The sequence below is a fragment of the Hemitrygon akajei genome, chromosome 19 (genome assembly GCF_048418815.1).
Source record: "Hemitrygon akajei chromosome 19, sHemAka1.3, whole genome shotgun sequence".
NCBI classification, from domain to species: Eukaryota; Metazoa; Chordata; class Chondrichthyes; order Myliobatiformes; family Dasyatidae; genus Hemitrygon; species Hemitrygon akajei.
In genome coordinates, this window is record NC_133142.1 from 62,924,591 (window position 1) to 62,950,991 (window position 26,401).

At 43.1% G+C, this 26,401-nt stretch overlaps 1 protein-coding gene across 4 annotated transcripts in view; it reads right to left on the reverse strand.

Annotated features, from left to right (window-relative positions):
- Window positions 1-23,855, reverse strand: part of LOC140741988 (glycerate kinase-like) — a 223,377-nt gene extending 199,522 nt beyond the window's left edge. The window contains exons 1-2 of one of the 4 annotated variants that reach the window (XM_073072637.1): window positions 23,635-23,807; window positions 1,730-2,160 (exon numbers count right to left, since the gene is read on the reverse strand). In XM_073072637.1, the coding sequence (XP_072928738.1) occupies window positions 1,730-2,124 (395 nt within the window). In that variant the 5' untranslated portion in view covers window positions 2,125-2,160; window positions 23,635-23,807. Of the gene's footprint in view, window positions 1-1,729; window positions 2,161-23,634 lie in introns of all 4 variants that reach the window. The other 3 variants (XM_073072636.1, XM_073072635.1, XM_073072638.1) reach the window with 3 other exon arrangements.
- Window positions 23,856-26,401: the final 2,546 nt, after the last annotated feature.

Genomic DNA, 26,401 nt, shown 5'->3' on the forward strand with positions numbered 1-26,401 from the left:
GGGGTGAGGGCCGAAGTGCAGGAAATGGAGGAGATACGGGTGAGGGCATCACTGATGACGCCAGGACGGAAACCACGATTCTTAAAGAAAGACGACATTTGGGATGTCCTCTTTCTTTAAGTTCCATTCCAGGACATCCCAAATGTCATCAATGATGCCCTCACCCGCATCTCCTCCATTTCCCCGCACCAGCCTCCGGATCCAGCATATTATCCTCCACAACTTCCGCCACCTTCAACATAAGCGTAAGTGCTACACCTGTCCCTACACCTCATCTCTAACCACCATTCAGGGCACCAAACAGTCCTTCCAGCTGAGGCAACACTTCATTTGTGAGCCTGTTGGGGTAATCTATTACATCCGGTGCTCCCAGTGCAGCCTCCTCTACATCGGCGAGATCTGACGCAGATTGGGGGACCGCTTCATCGAGCACTTCGTCCGCCACAACAGACAGGATCTCCCGGTTGCTACTCACTTCAACTCTCCTTCACATTCCCATTCGGATATGTCCATACATGGCCTCCTCTACTGCCATGTTGAGGCCAAACTTCGGTTGGAGGAACAACATCTCATATACCGTCTGGGTAGTCTCCGTCTTGGTATGAACATCAAATTCTCCAACTTCCGGTAATTCCCTCCTTCTCCCTTCTCCCCATCCCACCTTCACTCTGTCTCCTCTTCTAACTGCCTATCACCTCTCATGACTCTGCCTTCTTCTACTACCCATAGTGCTTTCCCCTTAGATTCCTTCTTCACCTCTCCTGCCTATCCCCTCCCTGCTTCCCCTCCCCCACCCCTTGATCTGACTGGTTTTCCACCCTCCCCCCACCTTCTTTATAGGGCCCCTGTCCCCTCCTTCTTTAGTCCTGACGAAGGGTCTCGACCCGAAACGTTGACTGCTTCTTTCAACGGATGCTGCCCGACCTGCTGAGTTCATCCAGCGTTTTTGTACGTCTTCCTATAGATTCTATTTGGCCTGTTGCATTCCACTAACATTTTGTGTAAGATATTGTCAAGCTGGAGACTGTGCAGAAGAGATTTACAAGGATGCTGCCTGACTAGAGGGCTTGAATTATAGATTGAATTACAGGCTGTCTTTGCTGGATCTTTATTCCTTGGAGTGCAGGAGAGTAAGATGGTAGGGTCTTATCCCCAGAGTTGAGGAGTCCAAAACTAGAGGACACAGATACAAGATGGGAAAGATTCAAAAGAGACCAGAAGAGGTAACTTCTTTACACAGAGGGTAATGAGTACCTGGAATTAGCTTCCAGAAGAAGTAGGTCAGTTAAGTACAACTGTAACATTTAAGAGCCATGTTTTGAAAAGGCTTTGAAGGTTACGGACCAAGCATCATCAACTGTGTCTAGAAGGGATGATGTTGTGATTGGCATACATCCATTGGGCTGAAGGGCCTGTTTCCATGCTGTATTACTCTATGACACTATGACAAATCTGTCTTTGCCTTTTGTACTATTAATATCTCCTCAAACATGGAAATTTCCATTTTCTTATCTCCTCTGAGACTAGCTACATCAGCAGGATCAGAGATTAAATCCAGGAAAATCCTGCTTTACTGTGGCCCCATTTCACTGGATCAGAAATGTACCAATTTAGCAAGCCTAAAACTGATAAATATTCAAGCTTCTGGTTTGGATTTATTGGGGAAGGCTCACTGGCACTCGTGGGTAGCAGAAAAGGAAAAACGGCATGATAATTTCCTCTTTCCTACTTTTTTCCAGTCAGCTGAAGATCATTCTGAATCCCAAGAGGAACACTGATCACTCCTTGGACCAAATGGTCTCCAAGTATCGGTTCCACAGCAGCTGCCATTCCCATCACCGCCTTCCCAAATCCGACAAGGTGGACATTTTTGTGGACTCGGAAAGACTGACGTTGTACCAGCAGCCTCTCTCCTTCCATGCTAATATTATTCTTGATTATATTTTGAGGCAGAACAGTATTGATTGCAGTCTGAAAGATCTCGAGGCCCTTCTGCTTAAGGGTCATTTCTCTGTTGATTACAGAAGAGCTCATTAGAAATCTCTTTGGTTGCCAGTTCTTACAAATGAATTGATGATTGGAACAAAGCCACAAGTATCTTCTAAATGACGAGACCATTTTCATTATTGAGGATCACTGATTTCTTGCAATGATTTCATCCTGCCAGGAAAAAGATGTGCATTAGTAACACGAGGAAATCTGCAGATGCTCGAAATTCAAACAACACACACAAAATGCTGATGGAACACAGCAGGCCAGGCAGCATCTATAGGGAGAAGCACCGTTGACGTTTCGGGCCGAGACCTTTCGTCTTGACGAAGGGTCTCAGCCCGAAACATCGACAGTGCTTCTCCCTATAGATGCTGCCTGGCCTGCTGTGTTCCACCAGCATTTTGTGTGTGTTGCATTAGTAACAATTCAGTTCAGGATTAAACATAGATTACTTCCACTACATTTCACTGTGGAATCAAAGGTGTGGTTTATACCAGCAACATATACAAAATGCTGGAGGAACTCAGCAGGCCAGGGAGCATCAATGGAAAATAGTACAGTTGATGTTTAGGCTGAGATCCTTCAGCAAGACTGGAGAATTTTCCCCAGAATGCATCAATCTGTTATGGTACACTCAATTAGGAGAAATGCTTTATCAGAGAGAGAAGTTGACCTGATTTCTAGCATTAAAAATTCAGGAAAGCCGTAAGATCTTTGCAGGTTTGTGCACAGGAATTTACATTTCACTGCTTCTGGAAGGCTTGTAAATACAGTGCAGATATATAATCAGTGGCCACTTTATTAGGTACACCAGAACACCTGCTTGTAAATGTAAATATCTAATCATGCTGCCAATCATGTGACAGCAACTCAAGGCATAAGACCATGCAGACATAGTCAGAGTTCAGTTGTTTTTCAGACCAAACAACAGAATGGGGAGGAAATGACTTTGACTATTGGTGTCAGATGCCAGATAGAGTGGTTTGAATATCTGAAACTTCTGATCTCCTTGGATTTTCACGCACAACAGTCTCTGAAGTTTACAGAGAATGGTGCAAATAAAGTATATCAAGTGAGCAGGAGTTCTGTGGACAAAAATGCCTTGTTAATGAGAAGTCAGAGGAGAATGGCTAGTCTCATTAAAGCTGACAGGAACGTGACAGTAACTCAAATAACCATGTGTTACAGTTGCTGAAGAGCATGAACATACACTTAGTGGCTACTTTATTAGAGACAGGAGGTACCTGATAAGTGACCACTGAGTGGAAGCGGATAGTGTGCAAAATTGAATCATTTGGCTTTGGGAGTAATGTAATGGTCAGGACTGAAGGTTCAACAATGATCAGTAATAAGTGGGTTTCTTTTGGGGTGCCAGTCAGTGACTAATGGGTTTCTGCAAGGATTAATGCTTGGGCTTTTGTTATTCACAATCAATGAATGGGGGAACTAAATCTGCAAATTAGTTTGCTCATAGTACCCAAGAGTATTGTTTTCAACTATTAAACCCAGCTCCATTAATGGAAAGATGGATGAAAACATCCAAGATCCAAGGCTAAAAGAGGGAATTTTGATGCAGTTTTTTTACAGAAAAATAAATACAAGATGCAATGTAATACAGTCATCAAGAATAAATCTTGTTGAACCTCATCAAGCTCAATACTGAACTAAACTCCTTTAGTAAAATAAGTTTACCTAAACTTCGAGAAATAATTACTCAACTAAAGCTGACCACTTGTGTCCTTGATCCTATTCCCACCTATTCATATTAAAGAAGTTTAATATGCACTAATTGACAGTGTACTTGACACAGTTAATGGTTCAGTAGTTTCTGGCATTTTTCCAAATTCCTTAAAAACTGCAGTAGTCAAACCCCTGCTTAAGAAAAATAATCTAGACTCTTCTGTTTTGGACAATTTTGGACCTATTTCCAAACTGCCTTTTCTAAGTAAAATCTTAGAAAAAGTAGGTTTATTTTGACAATTAAGTGACTACTTGTATTACGTAACCAGCAGCGAAATTGAGTCGGGTTTTTATAAATAAACAATGAAATTTATTAACCTCTACTCAAAAACATCAAAAAGTAAACAAACAACCAAATTAAACAGAAGTTAACAGTGTTATGCATCTATAGTTATCAAACAGTCAAATTTAAAGATAATTCTTAACAAATCTTATTCAAGCACAGTCTTAAAGTGGTAGTTTAATAAGTCAAACACGAGGAAATCTGCAAATGCTGGAAATTCAAGCAACACACACAAAATGCTGGTGGAACACAGCAGGCCAGGCAGCATCTATAGGGAGAAGTGCTGTCGATGTTTCGGGCCGAGACCCTTCGTCCTGACGTCCTGCGTTCCACCAGCATTTTGTGTGTGTAGTTTAATAAGTCCATATAATTCATAAAGTAAGGGAGAGGAGAGGCTTCCCAAATCGGCGATGGATTGATGCTTGAAGGAAAAATGAAACCGCTGATGCAGATCCCAGCCAAGAAATGCCTTTTCCGAAGAGATCATGAAGAATAAGATTTCTCAAAGTGACTGACTTTTTGCTGGAGGTGGTCACCACACACCCGAGACCATGCAGGGGTTAATCAAAAGTGTGTGCCACAATCCATGTAGGACCAAACCAAATCAAGTCAAGTCACTTTTATTGTCATTTCGACCATAACTGCTGGTACAGTACAATGAGACGTTTTTCAGCACCATTGTATTACATGACACAGTACAAAAACTAGACTGAACTACATAAAAAAAACAACACAGAGAAAGCTACACTAGACTACAGAACATAGAACATAGAATAGTACAGCACATTACAGGCCCTTCGACCCACAATGTTGTGCCAACCCTCAAACCCTGCCTCCCATATAACCCCCCACCTTAAATTCCTCCATATACCTGTCTAGTAGTCTCTTAAACTTCACTAGTGTATCTGTCTCCACCACTGACTCAGGCAGTGCATTCTGCACACCAACCACTCTCTGAGTGAAAAACCTTCCTCTAATATCCCCCTTGAACTTCCCTCCTACATAGGACCTACACAGGACTGCGTAAAGTGCACAAAAACAGTGCAGGCATTACAATAAATAATAACAGGACAATAGGGCAAGGTGTCAATCCAGGCTCTGGGTACTGAGGAGTTTGATAGCTTGGGGGAAGAAACTGTTACATAGTCTGGCCGTGAGAGCTCGAATGCTTTGGAGCTTTTTCTCAGATGGCAGGAGGGAGAAGAGTTTGTATGAGGGGTGCATGGGGTCCTTCATAATGCTGTTTCCTTTGTGGATGCAGCGTGTAGTGTAAGTGTCCGTGATGGTGGGAAGAGAGATGATCTTCTCAGCTGACCTCACTATCCACTGCAGGGTCTTGCGATCTGAGATGGTGCAATTTCCGAACCAGGCAGTGATGCAGCTGCTCAGAATGCTCTCAATACAACCCCTGTAGAATGTGATGAGGATGGGGGGTGGGAGATGGACTTTCCTCAGCCTTTGCAGAAAGTAGAGACGCTGCTGGGCTTTCTTTGATATGGAGCTGGTGTTGAGGGACCAGGTGAGATTCTCCGCCGAGTGAACACCAAGAAATGTGGTGCTCTTAACTACCTCTACCAAGGAGCCATCGATGTTCAGCGGAGAGTGGTCGCTCCGTGCCCTCCTGAAGTCAACAACTATCTCTTTTGTTTTGTTCACATTCAGAGACAGGTTGTTGGCTCTGCACCAGTCTGTTAGCTGCTGCACCTCCTCTCTGTAAGCTGATTCATCGTTCTTGCTGATGAGACCCACCACGGTCCTGTCATCGGCGAACTTGATGATGTGGTTCGAGCTGTGTGTTGCAGCACAGTCATGCGTCACCAGAGTGAACAGCAGTGGACCGAGCACACAACCCTGGGGAGCCCCTGTACTCAGTGTGATGGTGTTGGAGATGCTGCTCCCAATCTGGACTGACTGAGGTCTCCCAGTCAGGAAGTCTAGGATCCAGTTGCAGAGGGAGGTGGGGCAGTAGGCTCAGCTTTCCAATCAGTTTCAGTGTTGAATGCTGAACTGAAGGTTATGAACAGCATCCGAACGTATGTGTCTTTTTTGTCCAGGTGGGTTAGGGCCAGGTAGAGGATGATGGCAATGGCGTCATCTGTTGAGCGGTTGGGTTGGTACGCAAACTGCAATGTCAATTTGACAAATGTCAATCACCTTCGAGGCACACAGAACGCCATTGATTTCTATCCAGTTCTTTAGGTTTGCACGAAGCTGGTAATTCTTCACTCTCTCTCTCTCGACTTTCTCTCTCTCCTTCAACGATTGTGTAACCACCGACTGTAACTCCCAACAAAACAACTACGCAACAAATTACAGTCTCCCCTTTTATACCAGCTGGAACATGCCATCACATGACATCACATCACCCCACTATCAGGAAACAATTACATCATACCAATATCATGAGACAATTACATCACACTCACAAGAAAGGCATGGGACAGATAACACCTCCCCGCAAGAAAAGAAAATTTTGATCTCTTAAGAGCAAAATTTTAACTACACTCTGCCCTCCTTATCCATGGGGGATTGGTTCCAGGACACCCCGCGGATACTCAAGTCCCTGTCTCAGTGTGGTGGACTTTAGGACCCAGTAGTATTTCTGTTCCGTTGATAAGAAACAAACATGATTGAAAATAAAGTGGAAATAATAAAGCAATTGGAAAGAGGTGAAATGCCATCGGTCAATGGAAAAGCATTAGGCTACAGTCGGTCAACGATTGGAACAATTTTAAAGGATAAAGTGAGAATAATGAAGCATGTGAAAGGTCCTACCCCAATGAAAGCTACAATTATTACTAAGCAATGCAGTGGTTTAATTATTGAAATACATATGTTTCTTAAGTGTTTTATATGCATAGAAAGGTAAAATATATACTATATACTAAGACAAACGTTTGACTAACTGATGCTAAATAATACTGGATGTACCTGTTCCGACTTACTATTAATACCTAATACAAAGTAAATGCTATGTAAATAGTTGTTATACTGTATTGTTCAGGGAATAATGACAAAAAAAAGTCTGTACATGCTCAAACAAGTGCTGGAGAGAGAACTTCTGGGTTTTCCCGATCCACAGTTGGTTGTATCCGTGCATGTGGAACCCGCAGATAAGGAGGGTCAACTGTACAATTTACAAAATATAAAATGTATAAAATTTACAAAATGCACAATATACATACAATTATCATATAGCACCCTACAAACTAATATAACATATGGCAGGAGTGTACACAAATATCAAAATTCCATTGCATAAAAAGAAAAATTTACATTGCAAGTTCAACATCTGGACAGACAGTCAGCAATTACATTATCTTTGCCTTTAATGTGAGTTATTAAGGGATCATATTCTTGTAAAATCAAACTTGTTGTTGAATTGGAGTTCAACTTGTCTTCTTAACCATTTTCCTTAACCAAGCCTGGACCTACAACGTGATCAAAATAGGTCACAGTGGCATGGCTAAATTCACTTTTAGCTAAGTTAGGTTTGCTTCTGAAAGCCTTTCAAACAGCTTTTCCACTGCAGAGATGTGTGCTTCCCAAGTGTCATTCCCTGTGACTAAAACATCAATATAGGCATCTGTATGTTTTAACCCTTGAATTATAGAATTAATCATTCTCTGGAAGGTTCCAGGAGCATTCTTCATTCCAAATGGCAAAACATTGTATTCATAAATCCCAGATGGCGTTAAAAATGCGGAAATTTCTCTACCTTTATCTGTCAGTGGAAAACACCAATACCCTTTTAACAGATCGATCTTTGTAAGAAACTTAGCTTTTCCAACCCTTGTCCACACAATCATCTACCCTAGGGATTGGATATGCATCAGTTTTTGTTGCAGCATTCACCTTTCTGTAATCAGTACAAAACCGAATACTACCATCTGGTTTAGGCACCATGACACAAGGTGAACTCCAATCCGAAGGAGAGGATCTAATAATATTATTTTCTAACATATATTCCATCTCTTGTTCAGTGATTCTACAATTTTCCATGTCCATTCGATAAGGATGTTGTTTCATGGGTTTGGCGTTTCCAACGTCTACATCATGTGAGGCTACTGTGATTCTTTTTGGAATGTCTGGAAATAAATCTCTAAATTTCATAGTTAACTGCTTCATTTGCTGTCACTGCTGTGGCTGTAGATGAGCCAATTTCTCATCAATATTTTCCAAAATTGTCGAATTTGGTAGTCTGGCAGAAATAATGTTCGGTTTAAAATAAGCCTCAGATGGATCAGCTACCAAGTTCCCAGGGAAATCAGACTCATTGCTATTCACAACAGACTGTTTTTTATAATATGGTTTTAGCATGCTTACATGACAAAGTTGCGTCAGCCTTCGTCGATCTGGTATTTTTACCACGTAGTCCACATTATTAACTTTAGATAATCTTGTAAGGACCATGAAATTTAGCTCTTAAAGGGTTCATTTACACAGGGAAAAGAACCAACACCTCATCTCCTGGCTTAAATGACCTCATTTTAGCTTCCTTGTCATACCAGGTTTTCATTCTTTCTTGAGCAGATTTTAAATTTTCCCTTGGTAAGCTGCAAGCTTTTTGTAATCTTTCCTTAAATTTTAAAACATAATCCAGCAAATTACTATGTAGTTCTTTGTTAACCCACTGTTCTTTTAATAATGCCAAAGGTCCTCGGACTCTGTGCCCAAACACAAGTTCAAAGGGCCTAAAGCCTAGGAACTCCTGCACTGACTCCCTTACTGCGAACAAAAGCAAATGAACTCCCTCATTCCAATCCTTCTCATTCTCAACACAAAACGTCTTAATCATGGTTTTGAGGGTAGAATGGAACCTTTCTAAGGCCCACACAAGGAAATCTGCAGATGCTGGAAATTCAAGCAACACACACAAAATGCTGGTGGAACGCAGCAGACCAGGCAGCATCTATAGGAAGAAGCACTGTCGATGTTTCAGGCCGAGACCCTTCGTCAGGACCTGGTGAACAACTGCCCACTCCTCACTTGCCGGAATCTCAGGTGGTCTCCACTTCCTCATTAACACTCAACTATTGAAATAATACCCTACAGGTACTTTCTCAATTTCACTATCTGGAAGAGCATTCTCTCTCAAGGTAGCAATTTCAGGATCTCTGTTTTGCTCCGCTATAATCTCCTCCCTAGACTGAGACAAGTGATTATGGTCACTAATATAACCATGTAACAATTACAGCACGGAAACAGGCCATCTCGGCCCTTCTAGTCCGTGCCGACGATGGACTTACTACTTATTAATTATGGACTTACTACTAGGAACTTGATCAAACAAGGAAGGTAGGAAAGTTACTAACAAATCATCAAAATCTGAATCCCAATTTGAGCTGTCATGGGTTGCAGACCCATGCTGCACAGAACAATCTACCTTGGCAGACATTTTGGCTATAGCTTGGGTTACTGCACAGGAGGGATACATGTTAGAATCCATCTCTGGATCATCAGTGATTGGCTTAGCTGTCAGCTGCACTGCAGGGCTAACTTTTCCATCTGCTAGGTCATTCTCGAACAATAAAGAAACACCATCCACCAGTAAACTAGGTCGTAGTCCAATTTTGAACAGGTCCTGAAACTAACTTTGACTGTAAAACTACTTTGTGCAGAGGTACAGACATAAGGTTACCCCCAATACCTCATATAAGATGTACTTCACTAGTGTCAGTCTCATCACTAAACTCTAAAACACTATCTTACATAAGTGACTGAGAAGCCCCAGTATGCCGAAGAATTTTTACTGGTACTTGAGTCCCTTCCTTCACAGAAACAAATCCCTCTGACATAAAATGATTGAATCCCTTCCTTAGAAGGTTGGCGTTATTCAATGTTTGTAGTGAGATGCTGAAGATGTTCTATAGGTCAGTTGTGGAGAGCGCCCTCTTCTTTGTGGTGGCGTGTTGGGGAGGCAGCATTAAGAAGAAGGACGTCTCACGTCTTAATAAGCTGGTAAGGAAGGCGGGCTCTGTCGTGGGCAAAGTACTGGAGAGTATAACATCGGTAGCAGAGCGAAGGGCGCTGAGTAGGCTACGGTCAATTATGGAAAACCCTGAACATCCTCTACATAGCACCATCCAGAGACAAAGAAGCAGTTTCAGCGACAGGTTGCTATCGATGCAATGCTCCTCAGACAGGATGAAGAGATCAATACTCCCCAATGCCATTCGGCTTTACAATTCAACCGCCAGGAGTAAGATATGTTAAAGTGCCGAGGTTAGGACTCAATGTATTTAAGTAAACTACTTAAGAACTTTTTAAAAGCTATTATTAATGCTTTTTAAGAGGGTGATTTTAGATGCATATCATATTTTTACTGAGTTAAGTATTGTATGTAATTAGTTTTGCTACAATAAGTGTATGGGACATTGAAAAAAAATGTTGAATTTCCCCATGGGGATGAATAAAGTCTCTATCTATCTATCTAAATCGGTCAGATCTTGACAGAGCTTCCTTTGAATGTCCCGAACCCTGTGGGTTTATGGGTGATCAAAGTGTTGCATACAGGCATCTGAACTACCTCCTTTCCCCTCTTGTCAAACAGAAACAGTTAGCCATAACGTGACCAGATTTCCTACAATAGTGACAAATAGGACCAAAATGTTTTTCCTTCACTTGCTTCCCTTCATCCTTACTTTTATTACTAGCTTCCAATTTAATTTCTGGTTTACCCTGACTATCCATACTATTCTTTTGGAAAGTTTTATTTGGAGTAAACTTACTCTTGTGGGTTAGAGCATACTTATCTGCTAATTTAGTAGACTCTCGCAACATGGCATTATGCTTTTCATCCAAATATGCCTTTATGTCATTAGGGACGCACCTTTTAAATTCCTCAATTAAAACCAACTCTTTCAAGTTGTCATAACCTTCATTCACATTTTTAGATGTGTACCATCACTCAAAACACACAGATTTGTCATAGGCAAATTCAACATAAGTCTGGTTCACAGATTTCTTCAGATTTCTAAGTCTTTGTCTATAAGCTTCCAGAACCAATTCATAAGCTTTAAGTATAACCTGCTTCACAGTATCATAATTAGCTTCTTGTTCACTGGTTAAGGCCATAAGAACCTGTCGTGCTTTACCTCTAAAGACACTTTGTAAAAGGACAAGCCAGCCCTCTTTCGACCAATTTGAACTCAGAGCAATTTTTTCAAACTGCTGGAAGTATTTATCCACTTCTGTCTCATTAAATGGAAGAATCAATTTAACTTACTGACTAACAAAAAACAGTACAACCTGTCTCCTAGAATCAGCTTGATTCTTAAGCCTTAACCTTGCTATCTCTAGCTCAAATTCCCCTTTTCTCTGCTTCTTCAGCTTCAAATTGCCTTTGTTTATCTGCTTCTTCTCTCTGTTTATCTAATTCTCTGGCATCAAACTGCCTCTGTCTTTCTTTATCCTCTAGCCTCATTTGTTCCACTTATAACTGCATCTCCTCTTTACTTACAGGAAACTTCTCTAACACCTTCTTATTAAATTCCCCCTTAGATACACAGTAATCAGCTATTTTCCTCTGAATCACTGGCTTTGACATAGCCGGCTTTACCTCCGTAAGCTCCAGCTCTTTAGCAATTCCCAGCACCCTTTTTCACTTTTCCTAATACCTCAGGAGTTGGCAATGCCAGAAATTCCCCAATATCCATTGCTGCTGATTTTCACACACAAACCAAAAAGAATCGGGTATTTCCCTTTTTCCAATCAGATCGATAATTAATCAATTAAGCTCCAAATTGTTCATATCAGGACGAGCCCTCAATTTTTGTTACATAACCAGCAGCAAAAGATATAAAATTGAGTCGGGTTTTTATAAATAAACAACAAAATGTATTAACCTCTACTGAAAAACATTGAAAAGTAAACAAACAACTTAAACGGAAGTTAACAGTGATATGCGTCTATAGTTATCAAAAAGTCGAACTTAAAGATAATTCTTAACAAATCTTATTCAAGCACAGTCTTAAAGTGGTAGTTTAATAAGTCCATATGATTCATAAAGTAAGAGAGAGGAGAGGCTTCCCGAACCGGTGATGGATCGATGCTTGAAGGAAAAATGAAACTGCTGACGCAGATCCCAGCCAAGAAATGCCTTTTCCGAAGAGATCACAAAGAATAAGATTTCTCAAAGTGACTGACTTTTCACCAGAGGTGGTCACCACACACCAGAGACCATGTGGGGTTAACCAAAAGTGTATGCCACAATCCACGTAGGATCATACCACATGTCAATCACCTTTGAGACACACAGAACGCCATTGATTTCTACCTAATTATTTGGGTTTGCACAAAGCTGGTAAGATAAGCAAGATGGTGGTGCGACGCAGTTTGCAGTGGCCTCTCCGGAGCTGATATCTGTTATTTGTTAAGTGGGGTGCCATGCACAATCCTAATCTGATGAAAAACGGATGTGGGAGCACAGAGGCACATCTGGAAATCTCCAGGAAGGCTTTCTTTGTTGCTGCTGCTGTTGTGAGGTCCGCAGCTCTGCGAGAAGAACAGGCCCCCAGTCCTCGGGGTCGCATTGCTGGTGGCTGTTGGCGGGGACGTCATAGTGCGCTCGGCAGAGGATGATGCTCAGAGAGGCTGTGCCGGAGGGGATGGTCGGAGGCTCGGAGGTTCAACAGACTCGGAGTCCGCTGCAGTCGGGGCGCTTTCACTGTGTGCTGCGTTTGCGAGGCTGAGTCCGGCGGAGCTTTCATTGTGTGCTATGTCTGCGAGGCTGAGTCCGGCGGAGCTTTCATTGTGTGCTGCGTGTGTGTTACAAGAGAGTTAATATTTCAGGATGAAGACAAAGGATCCTTGATCTGAAATATTGACTCTCTTCCCACAAATACTGTCTCACTTGTTGAATGTTGCTAGCATTTTCTGATTAAAGATTTTCTGACTTTATTTCCAAGGTTAAATTTATAGTTAGATCATAAGGCACAAGAGCAGAACCAGGCCATTCTGCCCATTGATTCTGCTCTTCCATTGTTTATATTAATTCTCAGCGCCATTCTCCAGCCTTCTCCCCATATCCTTTGACACCCTTAAAATTAAGAACCTATCAGCCTCCACTATAGATATACCCAATGACTGGCTTTCACAGCTGTCCATGGCAATGAATTCCACATACTCGCCACCCTCTGGCTAAAGAAATTCTGGTCACTTAAACAAATATTTTGTTAGAATGAACATTCAATAATCTTTCATGGCTTTGTTTGTTGAGGCAATCCATCAGGGTCAAAGGATGACTTGTTTCCACTGCAGTTCAATGTGCTCTCAGATGATTTTTATGATGTATCTGCAGAAATTCCCACAGGTGGAGTTTGACAAAGTGGACAAAGGGGGTTGTTTGTGACATGCATTCAGTGACCAGTTTATTGGGTACACTGGACACCTATTTGTTAATGCAGATACTGTACCTAATCAGCCAATCATGGCAGCAACTCATTGCATGGTGAAGAGTTTCAGTTGTTCAGACCAAATTTCAGAATGGAGAAGAATTCTTATTTCCCTTATTTAGTGATACAGCGCAGAAAAGATCCTTCCGGCCTTATAAGCCATGCCACACCAGTAACCCCTGACAAAACCCAGTAGATCTTTGGACTGTGGGACGAAACTGGAGCACCTGGGGAAAATCCACTTATTCCACGTACAGACTTCTTACAGGTGGTACCGCAATTGGACTCCAAAATGCTCTGATATGTAATAGCATTATGCTAACTGCTTTGTTACCCAATATGATCTCAGTGACTTTTGACTGTGGAATGATTGATGGCATCAAATAGAGTGGTTTGAATACCTCAGAAACTGCTAATCTCCTGGGATTTTCACAAACAGCTGTCTCTGGAGTTTACAGAGAATGGAGTGAAAAACAAAAAAAGATATCCAATGAGGGGAAGTTCTGTGAGCAAAAACACCTCCAGAGAGGTTACAGCAGAATGGTCAGACTGGTTCAAACTGACAGGAAAGCAACAATAACTCAAATAACCACACATTACACCAGTGGTGTGCAGGACATTTCTGAATGAACAACACATAGAACCTTGAAGTTGATGGGCTACAGCAGCAGAAGACCACACTGGGTTCTTCATCATCTTAAGTCTATCATCCCATAGGCAACCAACTGCAGCCCACTAGAGTTCTCTGTCCTGTCAAGGATGTCTCTGAGCAGCTGCAGGACATTCTGGAGTGGGAGGGTGAACAGCTAGTGGTCGTGGTGTACATAGGTATCAATGATATAGGTAAAAAACAGGATGAGGTCCTATAAGGTGAATTTAGGGAGTTAGGAGATAAACTAAAAAGTAGGACCACAAAGGTAATAATCTCTGGATTACTACCAGTGTCACGTGCTAGTCAGAGTAGAAATAGGAGGATATTTCAGATGAATACGTGGCTTGAAAAATGGTGCAAGGGGGAGGGATTCAAATTTCTGGGGCGTTGGAACCAGTTCTGGGGGAGGTGGGACTGGTATAAACAGGACGGTCTGCACCTGGGCTGGACTGGAACCAATGTCCTAGGAGGAGCGTTTGCTACTGCTGTTCAGGAGGCTTTAAACTAATGCGGCAGGGGGATGGGAACAAGTGCAGAGAGACAGAGGGGTGTAAAATGAGGGTAGAAGCAAAAAGTAGTAAGGTGAAAAGTAAAAGTGGCAGGCAGGCAAATCCAGGACAAAAAGCAAAAAGAGCCACTTTTCAACATAATTGTATAAGGGCTAAGAGTGTTGTAAAAACAAGCCTGAGGGCTTTGTGTGTTAATGCGAGGAGCATTCGTAACAAGGTGGATGAATTGAATGTGCAGATAGTTATTAATGAATATGATATAGTTGGGATCACAGAGACATGGCTCCAGGGTGACCAAGGATGGGAGCTCAACATCCAGGGATATTCAATATTCAGGAGGGATAGACAGGAAAGAAAAGGAGGTGGGGTAGCATTGCTGGTTAGAGAGGAGATTAACGCAATAGAAAGGAAGGACATTAGCCTGGAGGATGTGGATTCGATATGGGTAGAGCTGCATAACACTAAGGGGCAGAAAACGCTGGTGGCAGTTGTGTACAGGCCACCTAACAGTAGTAGTGAGGTTGGGGATGGCATTAAACAGGAAATTAGAAATGCGTGCAATAGCAACAGTAGTTATAATGGGTGACTTCAATCTACATATAGATTGGGTGAACCAAATTGGTAAGGGTGCTGAGGAAGAGGATTTCTTGAAATGTATGCGGGATGGTTTTCTGAACCAACATGTCGAGGAACCAACTAGAGAGCAGGCCATTCTAGATTGGGTATTGAGCAATGAGGAAGGGTTAGTTAGCAATCTTGTCGTGCGAGGCCCCTTGGGTAAGAGTGACCATAATATGGTGGAATTCTTCATTAAGATGGAGAGTGACATAGTTAATTCAGAAACAAAGGTTCTGAACTTAAAGAAAGGTAACTTTGAAGGTATGAGACGTGAATTAGCTAAGATAGACTGGCAAATGATACTTAAAGGGTTGACGGTGGATATGCAATGGCAAGCATTTAAAGATCGCATGGATGAACTACAACAATTGTTCATCCCAGTTTGGCAAAAGAATAAACCAGGGAAGGGAGTGCATCCGTGGCTGACAAGGGAAATTAGGGATAGTATCAAGTCCAAAGAAGAAACATATAAATTAGCAACAAAAAGCGGCACACCTGAGGACTGGGAGAAATTCAGAGACCAGCAGAGGAGGACAAAGGGCTTAATTAGGAAAGGGAAAAAAGATTATGAGAGAAAGCTGGCAGGGAACATAAAAACTGACTGCAAAAGCTTTTATAGATACGTGAAAAGAAAAAGATTGGTCAAGACAAATGTAGGTCCTTTACAGTCAGAAACAGGTGAATTGATCATAGGGAACAAAGACATGGCAGACCAATTGAATAACTACTTTGGTTTTGTCTTCACTAAGGAGGACATAAATAATCTTCCGGAAATAGTAAGATGGTCTAGTGAGATGGAGGAACTGAGGGAAATACATGTTAGTAGGGAAGTGGTGTTAGGTAAATTGAAGGGATTAAAGGCAGATAAATCCCAAGGGCCAGATGGTCTGCATCCCAGAGTGCTTAAAGAAGTAGCCCAAGAAATAGTGGATGCATTAGTGATAATTTTTCACAACTCCTTAGATTCTGGATTAGTTCCTGAGGATTGGAGGGTGGCTAATGTAACCCCACTTTTTAAAAAAGGAGGGAGAGAGAAACCGGGGAATTATAGATCGGTTAGTCTGACATCGGTGGTGGGGAAAATGCTAGAGTCGGTTATCAAAGATGTGATAACAGCACATTTGGAAAGAGGTGAAATCATCGGACAAAGTCAGCATGGATTTGTGAAAAGAAAATCATGTCTGACGAATGTTATAGAATTTTTTGAAGATGTAACTAGTAGAGTGGATAGGGGAGAGCCAGTGGATGTGGTATATTTAGATTTTCAAAAGGCTTTTGACAAGGTCCCACACAGGAGATTAGTGTGCAAACTTAAAGCACACGGTATTGGGGGTATGGTATTGATGTGGATAGAGAATTGGTTAGCAGACAGGAAGCAAAGAGTGGGAGTAAACGGGACCTTTTCAGAATGGCAGGCAGTGACTAGTGGGGTATCGCAAGGCTCAGTGCTGGGACCCCAGTTGTTTACAATATATATTAATGATTCAGACGAGGGAATTAAATGCAGCATCTCCAAGTTTGCGGATGACACGAAGCTGGGCGGCGGTGTTAGCTGTGAGGAGGATGCTAAGAGGATGCAAGGTGACTTAGATAGGTTAGGTGAGTGGGCAAATTCATGGCAGATGCAATTTAATGTGGATAAATGTGAGGTTATCCACTTTGGTTGCAAGAACAGGAAAACAGATTATTATCTGAACGGTGGCCGTTTAGGAAAAGGGGAGATGCAGCAAGACCTGGGTGTCATTGTATACCAGTCATTGAAGGTGGGCATGCAGGTACAGCAGGTGGTGAAAAAGGCAAATGGTATGTTGGCATTCATAGCAAAAGGATTTGAGTACAGGAGCAGGGAGGTTCTACTGCAGTTGTACAAGGCCTTGGTGAGACCGCACCTAGAGTATTGTGTGCAGTTTGGTCCCCTAATCTGAGGAAAGACATTCTTGCCATAGAGGGAGTACAAAGAAGGTTCACCAGATTGATTCCTGGGATGGCAGGACTTTCATATGAAGAAAGACTGGTTCGACTAGGCTTATACTCACTGGAATTTAGAAGATTGAGGGGGGATCTTATTGAAACGTATAAAATTCTAAAGGGATTGGACAGGTTAGATGCAGGAAGATTGTTTCCGATGTTGGAGAAGTCCAGAACGAGGGGTCACAGTTTAATGATAAAGGGGAAGCCTTTTAGGACCGAGATGAGGAAAAACTTCTTCACACAGAGAGTGGTGAATCTGTGGAGTTCTCTGCCACAGGAAACAGTTGAGGCCGGTTCATTGGCTATATTTAAGAGGAAGTTAGATATGGCCCTTGTGGCTAAAGGGATCAGGGGGTATGGAGAGAAAGCAGGTACAGGGTTCTGAGTTGGATGATCAGCCATGATCATACTGAATGGTGGTGCAGGCTCGAAGGGCCGAATGGCCCACTCCTGCACCTATTTTCTATGTTTCTAGGACTGTAAATCATTGAAATTCTGAATATCAGAGGGCCGTGTATACTCATCTGCAAAATATACCAGAATTAGATTGAAGTATTTTTGAACTCTATGGGAATGAAAGAGTGAAAGGGTAATTTTTGTGTGGGTACTGAACTAAAGTGTACCAAACAGGTCCAAAATTCAATGAAAGTGGTGTCACAGGGCTGTAAGGAGAGTTTTGGCACATTGGCCTTCATAAATCAAAGTATTAAATCCAGGAGACAGGACCTTATGTTGAAGCTGTATAAGACATTGGTGAGGCCTAATTTGGAATATTGTGTGCAGTTTTGGTCACCAACCTACAGGAAAGATGTAAATAAGGTTGAGAGAGTACAGAGAAAAATTTACAATGATGTTGCAGGGACTTGAGGACCTAAGATACAAAGAAAGATTGAATAGGTTACGACTTTATTCCTTGGTATGCAGAAGACTGAGGGAGATTTTATAGAGGTATACAGAAGTATTAAGGGCATAGACAAGGTAAATGAGAGGAGGCTTTTTCCACAGAGGTTGGGTGGGACTACAACTAGAGGACTTGGGTTAGGGGTGAAAGGTGAAAAGTTTAAGGGAAACATGAAGGGAAATTTCTTCACTCAGAGGGTGGTGAGAGTGTGGAACAAGCTGCCAGCACAAGTGGTGCATGCGATTTCAATCTCAAAGTTTAAGAGAAATTTGGATAAGTACATATATGGTATGGGTATGGAGGACTGTGGACCAGGTGCAGGTTGATGCGACTAGATGGTTTGGCACAGACTAGATGGGCTGAATGACCTGAGCAAATATAAAGAAGGAAAAAGAATAAATAAACTTTAATGCTAATACTATCCACTCCAACATTGGCTGCTGTTCAAAAAGGCAAACTGCTGCAAGTCGATGCCTTACATAATCAATCAGCAAACCTGAGTGAGCTAAGTCTTCTCACGCTTCAGATCTTTGCTTGGCTGTTGCTCAAAATTATCCTCAACTACCTTTCAATGTAGCCTTAAACTCAGTGCAGGAGATGTATCAGGTCCTAAGTACTACTGTTGGAGGAGGCATGAGGAGAAAATTGGAAGGAGGGGGTGTGAGAAAAATGAAAACTTTCAATCCTATCCATCTTCCTTCATTTTGCCTACAACTGCAACATAGAAAAAGGATTCTATAAGATTGATAGCAAACCAGATAACATTGAGGCAATGAGTAAAAGCTTGGTTAAAATGTTTTAAAGACCATGGTTAAAGCAACTAAGAGAGGACAAGGAGCACCTAAAGATAGCACAAACAATGAGAGAAATAACTAAACTGAGGGGACAGGAGATACCTTGTGATATTAAATGAATTTACGCTCAAAGAAACAAGATCATGCATGGAAAGGCTTTGAAAACATAGTTATAATTTATTTTTAAAATTCAAATTTAAAATGCTGACGATCAACTAACATCCTTCTTAACAACATGCTTCCAATTATTTAATGCATTATTTAACAATGAAGTAAAGTTGCATAAGATTAAACAGTGTTCTAGTTACAAAGTAACTGAGTTTTTATCTCCAACCGAGGTCAATTCTAATCCAACTATTAATGATTGATGAAAAATCGGCCACCAGCAGAAAACAGATTGAGATTTCAAGTTGTCTGCATAGTTAGAACGAAAACTTAGATAACAAAGGACTGACACAAGAAATTCTTCAAATAACACACAAAATACTGGAGGAACTCAGCATGCCAGACAGCATCTATGGAAAAGAGTAAACAGTCGACGTTTTGGGCCGAAACACTTCATCAGGGCTCATTAAAACACTGCCCCTCCCCCCTCGATTTTAGAAAACATAGAAACTTAGACACATAGAAAACATACAGCACAATACAGGCCCTTCGGCCCACGAAGCTGTGTTGAACATGTCCCTACCTTAGAACTACCTAGGCTTTACTCATAGCCCTTTATTTTTCTAAGCTCCATGTACCCATCCAGAAGTCTCTTAAAAGACCCCATCATTTCTGCCTCCACCACCGCCAGGCCATTCCATGCACACACCACTCTCTACGTAAAAAACTTACCCCTGACATCTCTTCTGTACCTACTTCCAAGCACCTTAAAACTATGCCCTCTCATGCTAGCCATTTCAGTCCTGGGGACACGGTGACACGGTCTGACACGGTGGTCAGCAGCACAGGAGCGCCGCAGGGAACCGTACTCTCTCCGGTCCTGTTCACCCTGTACACATCAGACTTCCAATATAACTCGGAGTCCTGCCATGTGCAGAAGTTCGCTGATGACACGGCCATAGTGGGGTGTGTCAGGAATGGACAGGAGGAGGAGTATAGGAAACTGATACAGGACTTTGTGATATGGTGCAACTCAAACTACCTGCGTCTCAATATCACCAAGACCAAGGAGATGGTGGTGGACTTTAGGAGATCTAGGCCTCATATGGAGCCAGTGATCATTAATGGAGAATGTGTGGAGCAGGTTAAGACCTACAAGTATCTGGGAGTACAGTTAGACGAGAAGCTAGACTGGACTGCCAACACAGATGCCTTGTGCAGGAAGGCACAGAGTCGACTGTACTTCCTAAGAAGGTTGGCGTCATTCAATGTCTGTAGTGAGATGCTGAAGATGTTCTATAGGTCAGTTGTGGAGAGCGCCCTCTTCTTTGTGGTGGCGTGGGTAAGGAAGGCGGGCTCTGTCGTGGGCAAAGTACTGGAGAGTTTAACATCGGTAGCTGAGCGAAGGGCGCTGAGTAGGGTACGGTCAATTATGGAAAACTCTGAACATCCTCTACATAGCACCATCCAGAGACAGAGAAGCAGTTTCAGCGACAGGTTACTATCGATGCAATGCTCCTCAGACAGGATGAAGAGGTCAATACTCCCCAATGCCATTAGGCTTTACAATTCAACCGCCAGGACTTAAGAACTTTTTAAAAGCTATTATTAATGCTTTTTGAGATAGTGATTTAGTTGCATATCATATTTTTTACTGAGTTAAGTATTGTATGTAATTAGTTTTGCTACAACAAGTGTATGGGACATTGGAAAAAAGTTGAATTTCCCCATGGGGATGAATAAAGTATCTATCTATCTATCTAAAAGCCTCTGAAAATCCATGCGATCAGTGCCTCTCATTATCTTGTACACCTCTATCAAGTCACATCTCATCCTTCGTCACTCCAAGGAGAAAAGGAGTTCACTCAATCTATTCTCATAAGGCATGCTCACCAATCCAGGTAACATCCTTGTAAATCTCCTCTGCACCCTTTCTATGGTTTCCACATCTTTCCTATAGTGAGGCTACCAGAATTGAGCACAGTACTCCAAGTGGGGTCTGACCAGAGTCCTATATAGCTGTAACATTACCTCTCGGCTCTTAAACTCAATCCCACGATTGATGAAGGCCAATGCACCATATGCCTTCTTAACCAGAGAGTCAACCTGCATAGCAGCTTTGAGTGTCCTATGGGCCCCCTCTGATCCTCCACACTGCCAAGAGTCTTAACATTAATACTATATTCTGCCATCATATTTGACCTACCAAAATGAACCACCTCACACTTATCTGGGTTGAACTCCATCTGCCACTTCTCAGCCCAGTTTTGCATCCTATCAATGTCCCGTTGTAACCTCTGACAGCCCTCCACACTATCCACAACACCCCCAACCTTTGTGTCATCAGCAAATTTACTAACCCATCCCTCCACTTCCTCATCCAGGTCATTTATAAAAATCACAAAGAGTAGGGGTCCCAGAACAGACCCCTGAGGGCACACTACTGGTCACAGACATCCATGCAGAATATGACCCATCTACAATTACTCTTTGCCTTCTGTGGGCAAGCCAGTTCTGGATCCACAAAGTAATGTCCCCTTGGGAGATCTTGCTTTCTCTGGCGGACCGAGCGTAGGTGTTCAGCTAAACGGTCTCCCAGTCTGCGTCGGGTCTCACCAATATATAAAAGACCACACCGGGAGCACCGGACGCAGTATACCACACCAGCCGACTCACAGGTGAAGTGTCGCCTCACCTGTAAGGACTGTCTGGGGCCCTGAATGGTGGCAAGGGAGGAAGTGTAAGGGCAGGTGTAGCACTTGTTCCGCTTACAAGGATAAGTGCCAGGAGGGAGATCGGTGGGAAGGGATGGGGGGGGACGAGTGGACAAGGGAGCTGCGTAGGGAGTGATCCCTGCGTAAAGCAGAAAGGGGGGGGAGGGAAAGATGTGCTTGGTAGTGGGATCCCGTTGGAGGTGGCGGAAGTTACGGAGAATTATACGTTGGACCTGGAGGCTGGTGGGGTAGTAAGTGAGGACAAGGGGAACCCTATCCTGAGTGGGGTGGTGGGCGGACGGGGTGAGGGCAGATTTGTGGGAAATGGGAGAGATGCGTTTGAGAGCAGAGTTGATGGTGGAAGAAGGGAAGCCCCTTTGTTAAAAAAAGGAAGACATCTCCTTTGTCCTGGAATGAAAAGCCTCATCCTGAGAGCAGATGCAGCGGAGACGGAGGAATTGTGAGAAGGGGATAGCATTTTTGCAAGAGACAGGGTAGGAACAGGAATAGTCCAGGTAACTGTGAGAGTCTGTAGGCTTATAGTAGATATCAGTAGATAGGCCGTCTCCAGAGACGAAGACAGAAAGATCAAGAAAGGGGAGGGAGGTGTCGGAAATGGACCAGGTAAATTTGAGGTCAGGGTGGAAGTTGGAGGCAAAGTTAATGAAGTCAACGAACTCAGCATACGTGCAGGAGGCAGCGCCTATGCAGCCGTCAATGTAGCAAAGGAAAAGAGGGGAACAGATACCTGTATAGACTTGGAACATGGACTGTTCCACAAAGCCAACTTAGGCAGGCATAACTGGGACCCATGCAGGTGCCCATGGCTACACCCTTGGTTTGGAGGAAGTGGGAGGAGCCAAAGGAGAAATTATTGAGAGAAAGAACTAATTCTGCTGGACGGAGGAGAGTGGTGGTAGAGGGGAATTGGTTAGGTCTGGAATCCAAAAAGAAGCGAAGAGCTTTGAGACCATCCTGGTGGGGGATGGAGGTATATAGGGACTGGACGTTCATGGTGAAAATAAGGCGGTGGGGGCCAGGGAACTTAAAATCATTGAAAAAATTCAAAGTGTGGGAAGTGTCACGAACATAGGTGGGAAGAGATTGAACAAGGGGCGATAAGACAGTGTCCAGGTATGCAGAAATGAGTTCGGTGGGGCAGGAGCAAGCTGAGACAATAGGTCTACCTGGACAGGCAGGTTTGTGGATCATGGGTAGGAGGTAGAAACGGGAAGTGCGGGGTGTGGGAACTATGAGGTTGGTGGCAGTGGATGGGAGATCCCCAGAGCTGATAAGGTTGAAGATGATATAGGAAACAATGGCCTGGTGCTCCTTAGTGTAGTCATGATCAAGGGGTAAATAAGAGGAGGTATCAGAGAGTTATCGCTTTGCCTCGGCCAGGTAGAGGTCAGTACGCCAGACAACAACAGCTCCCCCCTTATCAATGGGTTTTACAGTGAGGTTGGGATTGGTGCGGAGGGAGCGGAAAGCAGAGCGTTCGGAACGAGTGAGGTTGGAATTGGAACAGAGTGTAGTGAAGTCGAGACGGTTATGTCCCGTCGGCAATTAGCAATAAAGAGATCCAGAGCAGGCAGAGGACCAGAGCGGGATGTCCATGAAGAAGAGGAGGGTTGAAGACGGGAGAAGGAGTCATCGGTGGGGGTAGGAGAGTCCTTGCCAAAGAAATAAGCTCGGAGACAGAGCCGGCGGAAGAAGAGTTCAGCGTCATGGCGTACGCGTAACTCGCCGAGGTGTGGACGAAGGGGGACAACCTGCCCTTGACAAAGCTATGCTAACTATTCCTAATCATATTATACCTCTCGAAATGTTCATAAATCCTGCCGCTCAGCATCTTTTCCATCAATTTACCAACCATTGAAGTAAGGCTCACTGGTCTATAATTCTGACTCCTTCCTAATCTTCGTTAAAAGGCATTAACATGGTGAGAGCCGAGAGTTACCTCGTTAGGTCAATAATTTCAGTTTTCTCCGGGAAATGGCTTGTCGGTCTTGCTGTGACATCGGACAACGGATTAAATTTGGTAACGACGCGCAAGCGCTTGATTCTGCTTGCTTACCTTCCTCTCAGGAAAAAGCAGAGCACTCAGATAGATACAACTGCAACCCTGCAAGGCAGCAAGCTACTCAGCGGCCGGTCCAATAGCATTGTGGGCAGTTACCAGTCCAATCTCCTCCTCTTCCTTTAACTCTTTCTATCCTGTTCCTTCTCCAAAAAGACATTTTCATTAAGCTACATTATTAACTGTTTTAGATCATGTTCATCCACTCAAGTTGGAGAGGAAGTTCGAACGTATTTAGAGTATAGTCATAAGTACAAAACTAGAAAGAAAGTTACGCCGGTAGGTTGAACAAAAGTACAGTGGAAGATGGCTGCTGTTATTTCGGCAGAAACCTTTGTGCTGACCTCTGTTTCTATCAAATTAATCGTATACTGGATGCCTAATCATTTAGAAAGTAATATATAATATTGCAGATTCACACTAGGTTTATGAAAGAGAAATCTTGTTTGATCGAATTCTTGCAGTTTTTTGAGAATACACTCAGTCAATAAAGGGATCGAGTTTTTGAGAGAAAGAACAGGGTAACAGGTCCTTTCGGCAACGAGCCCACGTAGCCCAATTACACCAATGCGACTAATTAACTGGACTCTTCAGAATTTGGGAGGAAACGGGAGCATTCCCTCTTATTACTAGTTGCGTACCCCTTATTCAAAATGCTCGGGGCCGGAAGTGTGTACTATATAATGAGATAGTTTGGGATTGGGCATAATTCCCGACTCTGAATTTGTGCTACCAGTCAGCAGTCTTTGTCTTACACTTGTTCATCACTTAACAATAAAAATTATTGCATACCATTGATATAACTTGTGCAGCACACCAGCATTGGGAGAATCATCTGTTGATCAACAAACAACGGCAAGCTTTCAGTCTCCACCTATGATGCCGTGTTTTGATCAAAACACTGTATTTCTATTTTACTTTTTTTTAGGTTTTCTGCGAGCATAAGAACAATCAGCATTATAGACGTTCTGGTATTAGATTTTCATCGGCGACGACCTTCGCAAACTTATCAACGCCTTATCTTTAAAAAATAATGCTATGCCTTTCCTTAAATTTCTGCAACCAGCCTGCTGAATATTCAGTAACCTTCAGTTTTCAGTTCATCATAATATAGATCTTTGCTTGTTTCATGCCAGTAAGCGGCATATGTTCACTCCAATGCTGATTAATGCAGTCTTTCAAAACACATTCGAAATCTTAATTTTTTTGCTTTATGTAGCGTTTTTTCTATTTTTCATTAACTTCTGTTTATTATATATGTGAGGTCAATTCTCAGACTGTCTGTGATGTGCAGAGACTTGTGCATCACCTGGTAACCTTCCCAACGCTTTATGGAATTTCCCATTTGTGATGTCATGTCAGTGCTCGAAAAAATTCAGATTTCAGAGGTTTTCGGATTTGAAATTTCAGATGAAGGTTACTCAACCTTTATTACCATTATATAGGAGGCACAGGAGCCTGAAAGCACACACTCAATGTTTTAGGAACAGCTTCCTCAGATTTCTGAATCCTCACCAATCCTCACGATTTTTGCTCTGTTTTTGCCCTGCTTATTTAATTTAATTATATATTTCTTTTTGTAATTCATAGCATATTTTCTGTATTGCACTGTACCACTACCACAAAATAACAAATTTAACGACATATGTCAGTGGTGATCAATCTGATTCTGAGTACTGCTCACTTCACAGAAAAGAATCAGCAGGATGTGGCCTGGGATGGGACACTTCTGTTATGAAGAGGGACATGATAAACCGGATTGTGGTGGTTCAGTCCGAAGTCCGCAGTCCGGTCTGCAGACTCCGGGTTTTCCAGTGGTCCCTTGCTGCGATTGGACTTAACTAGAAACACCTGAGGCTCATATTGAACTGGTAATATAAGTGGCCCTGGTAGTGAGTGTGGTTGGGGGTCTTGTTAAGAAGATATGCATAGCTGGAACAGATTCTTGGGGCTGTGTTGGAGAACCATGGCTTCTGGGAGGGAGCCTTGCTGGTAGTAGTTGGAGTGGTCATTGTGGTATGGATTCAGCTGTTTCCTGGGCAAGCTGGGTGGTGGTCAGCCACTCTGAGCTAGGTAGGGATCTGGTTGCTTCCACAGCCAGCCAAGGCTGCTGGCTGTAATGTCTACTTGGTGCTACCTTGATGTAGAGGTGGAACTGTGTTGTTCCTTGGTGTTTGTCTCTTCCTGTCCTTGCCCCTGTGGGGTAAGTCTGGCTGTTCTGCTGTTGCCCTGTGGGGGAGTCTGTCTTGTCTTTGCCTCTGTTGGGTGGGTCATGATGGCTGTTCTGCTGTTACCTGATGGATGGTCCTGCCCCACCTTGGTGTGGAGTTATAGATGAGACCTGGCTTATTGAAGGATAAGTCCTGGCTCCATGTTGATGTACAGTTCCTAGTCTGCCCCTAGCTCCAGCCTCTGAGTTCCCCAACCCTTGAGGAGCCAAGCCTGCAGCCTCTAACCTCAAGGACCCCAAGTCCCTAGCCAAGCCTTGTCATGTCCTCACCTGGGTTTGGGGGCCTGAGGCAAGGCCCAGGTTCTGGGTCCTTGTCTGGGCTTGGAGTCCACTCCAGGCTCCTTGTTCCCAGTCCCTTGTTCTGGTCCTGCTTCCCCTGCCTAAACTGCATCCCATGCTGTCCTTGGGTTCTGTCTT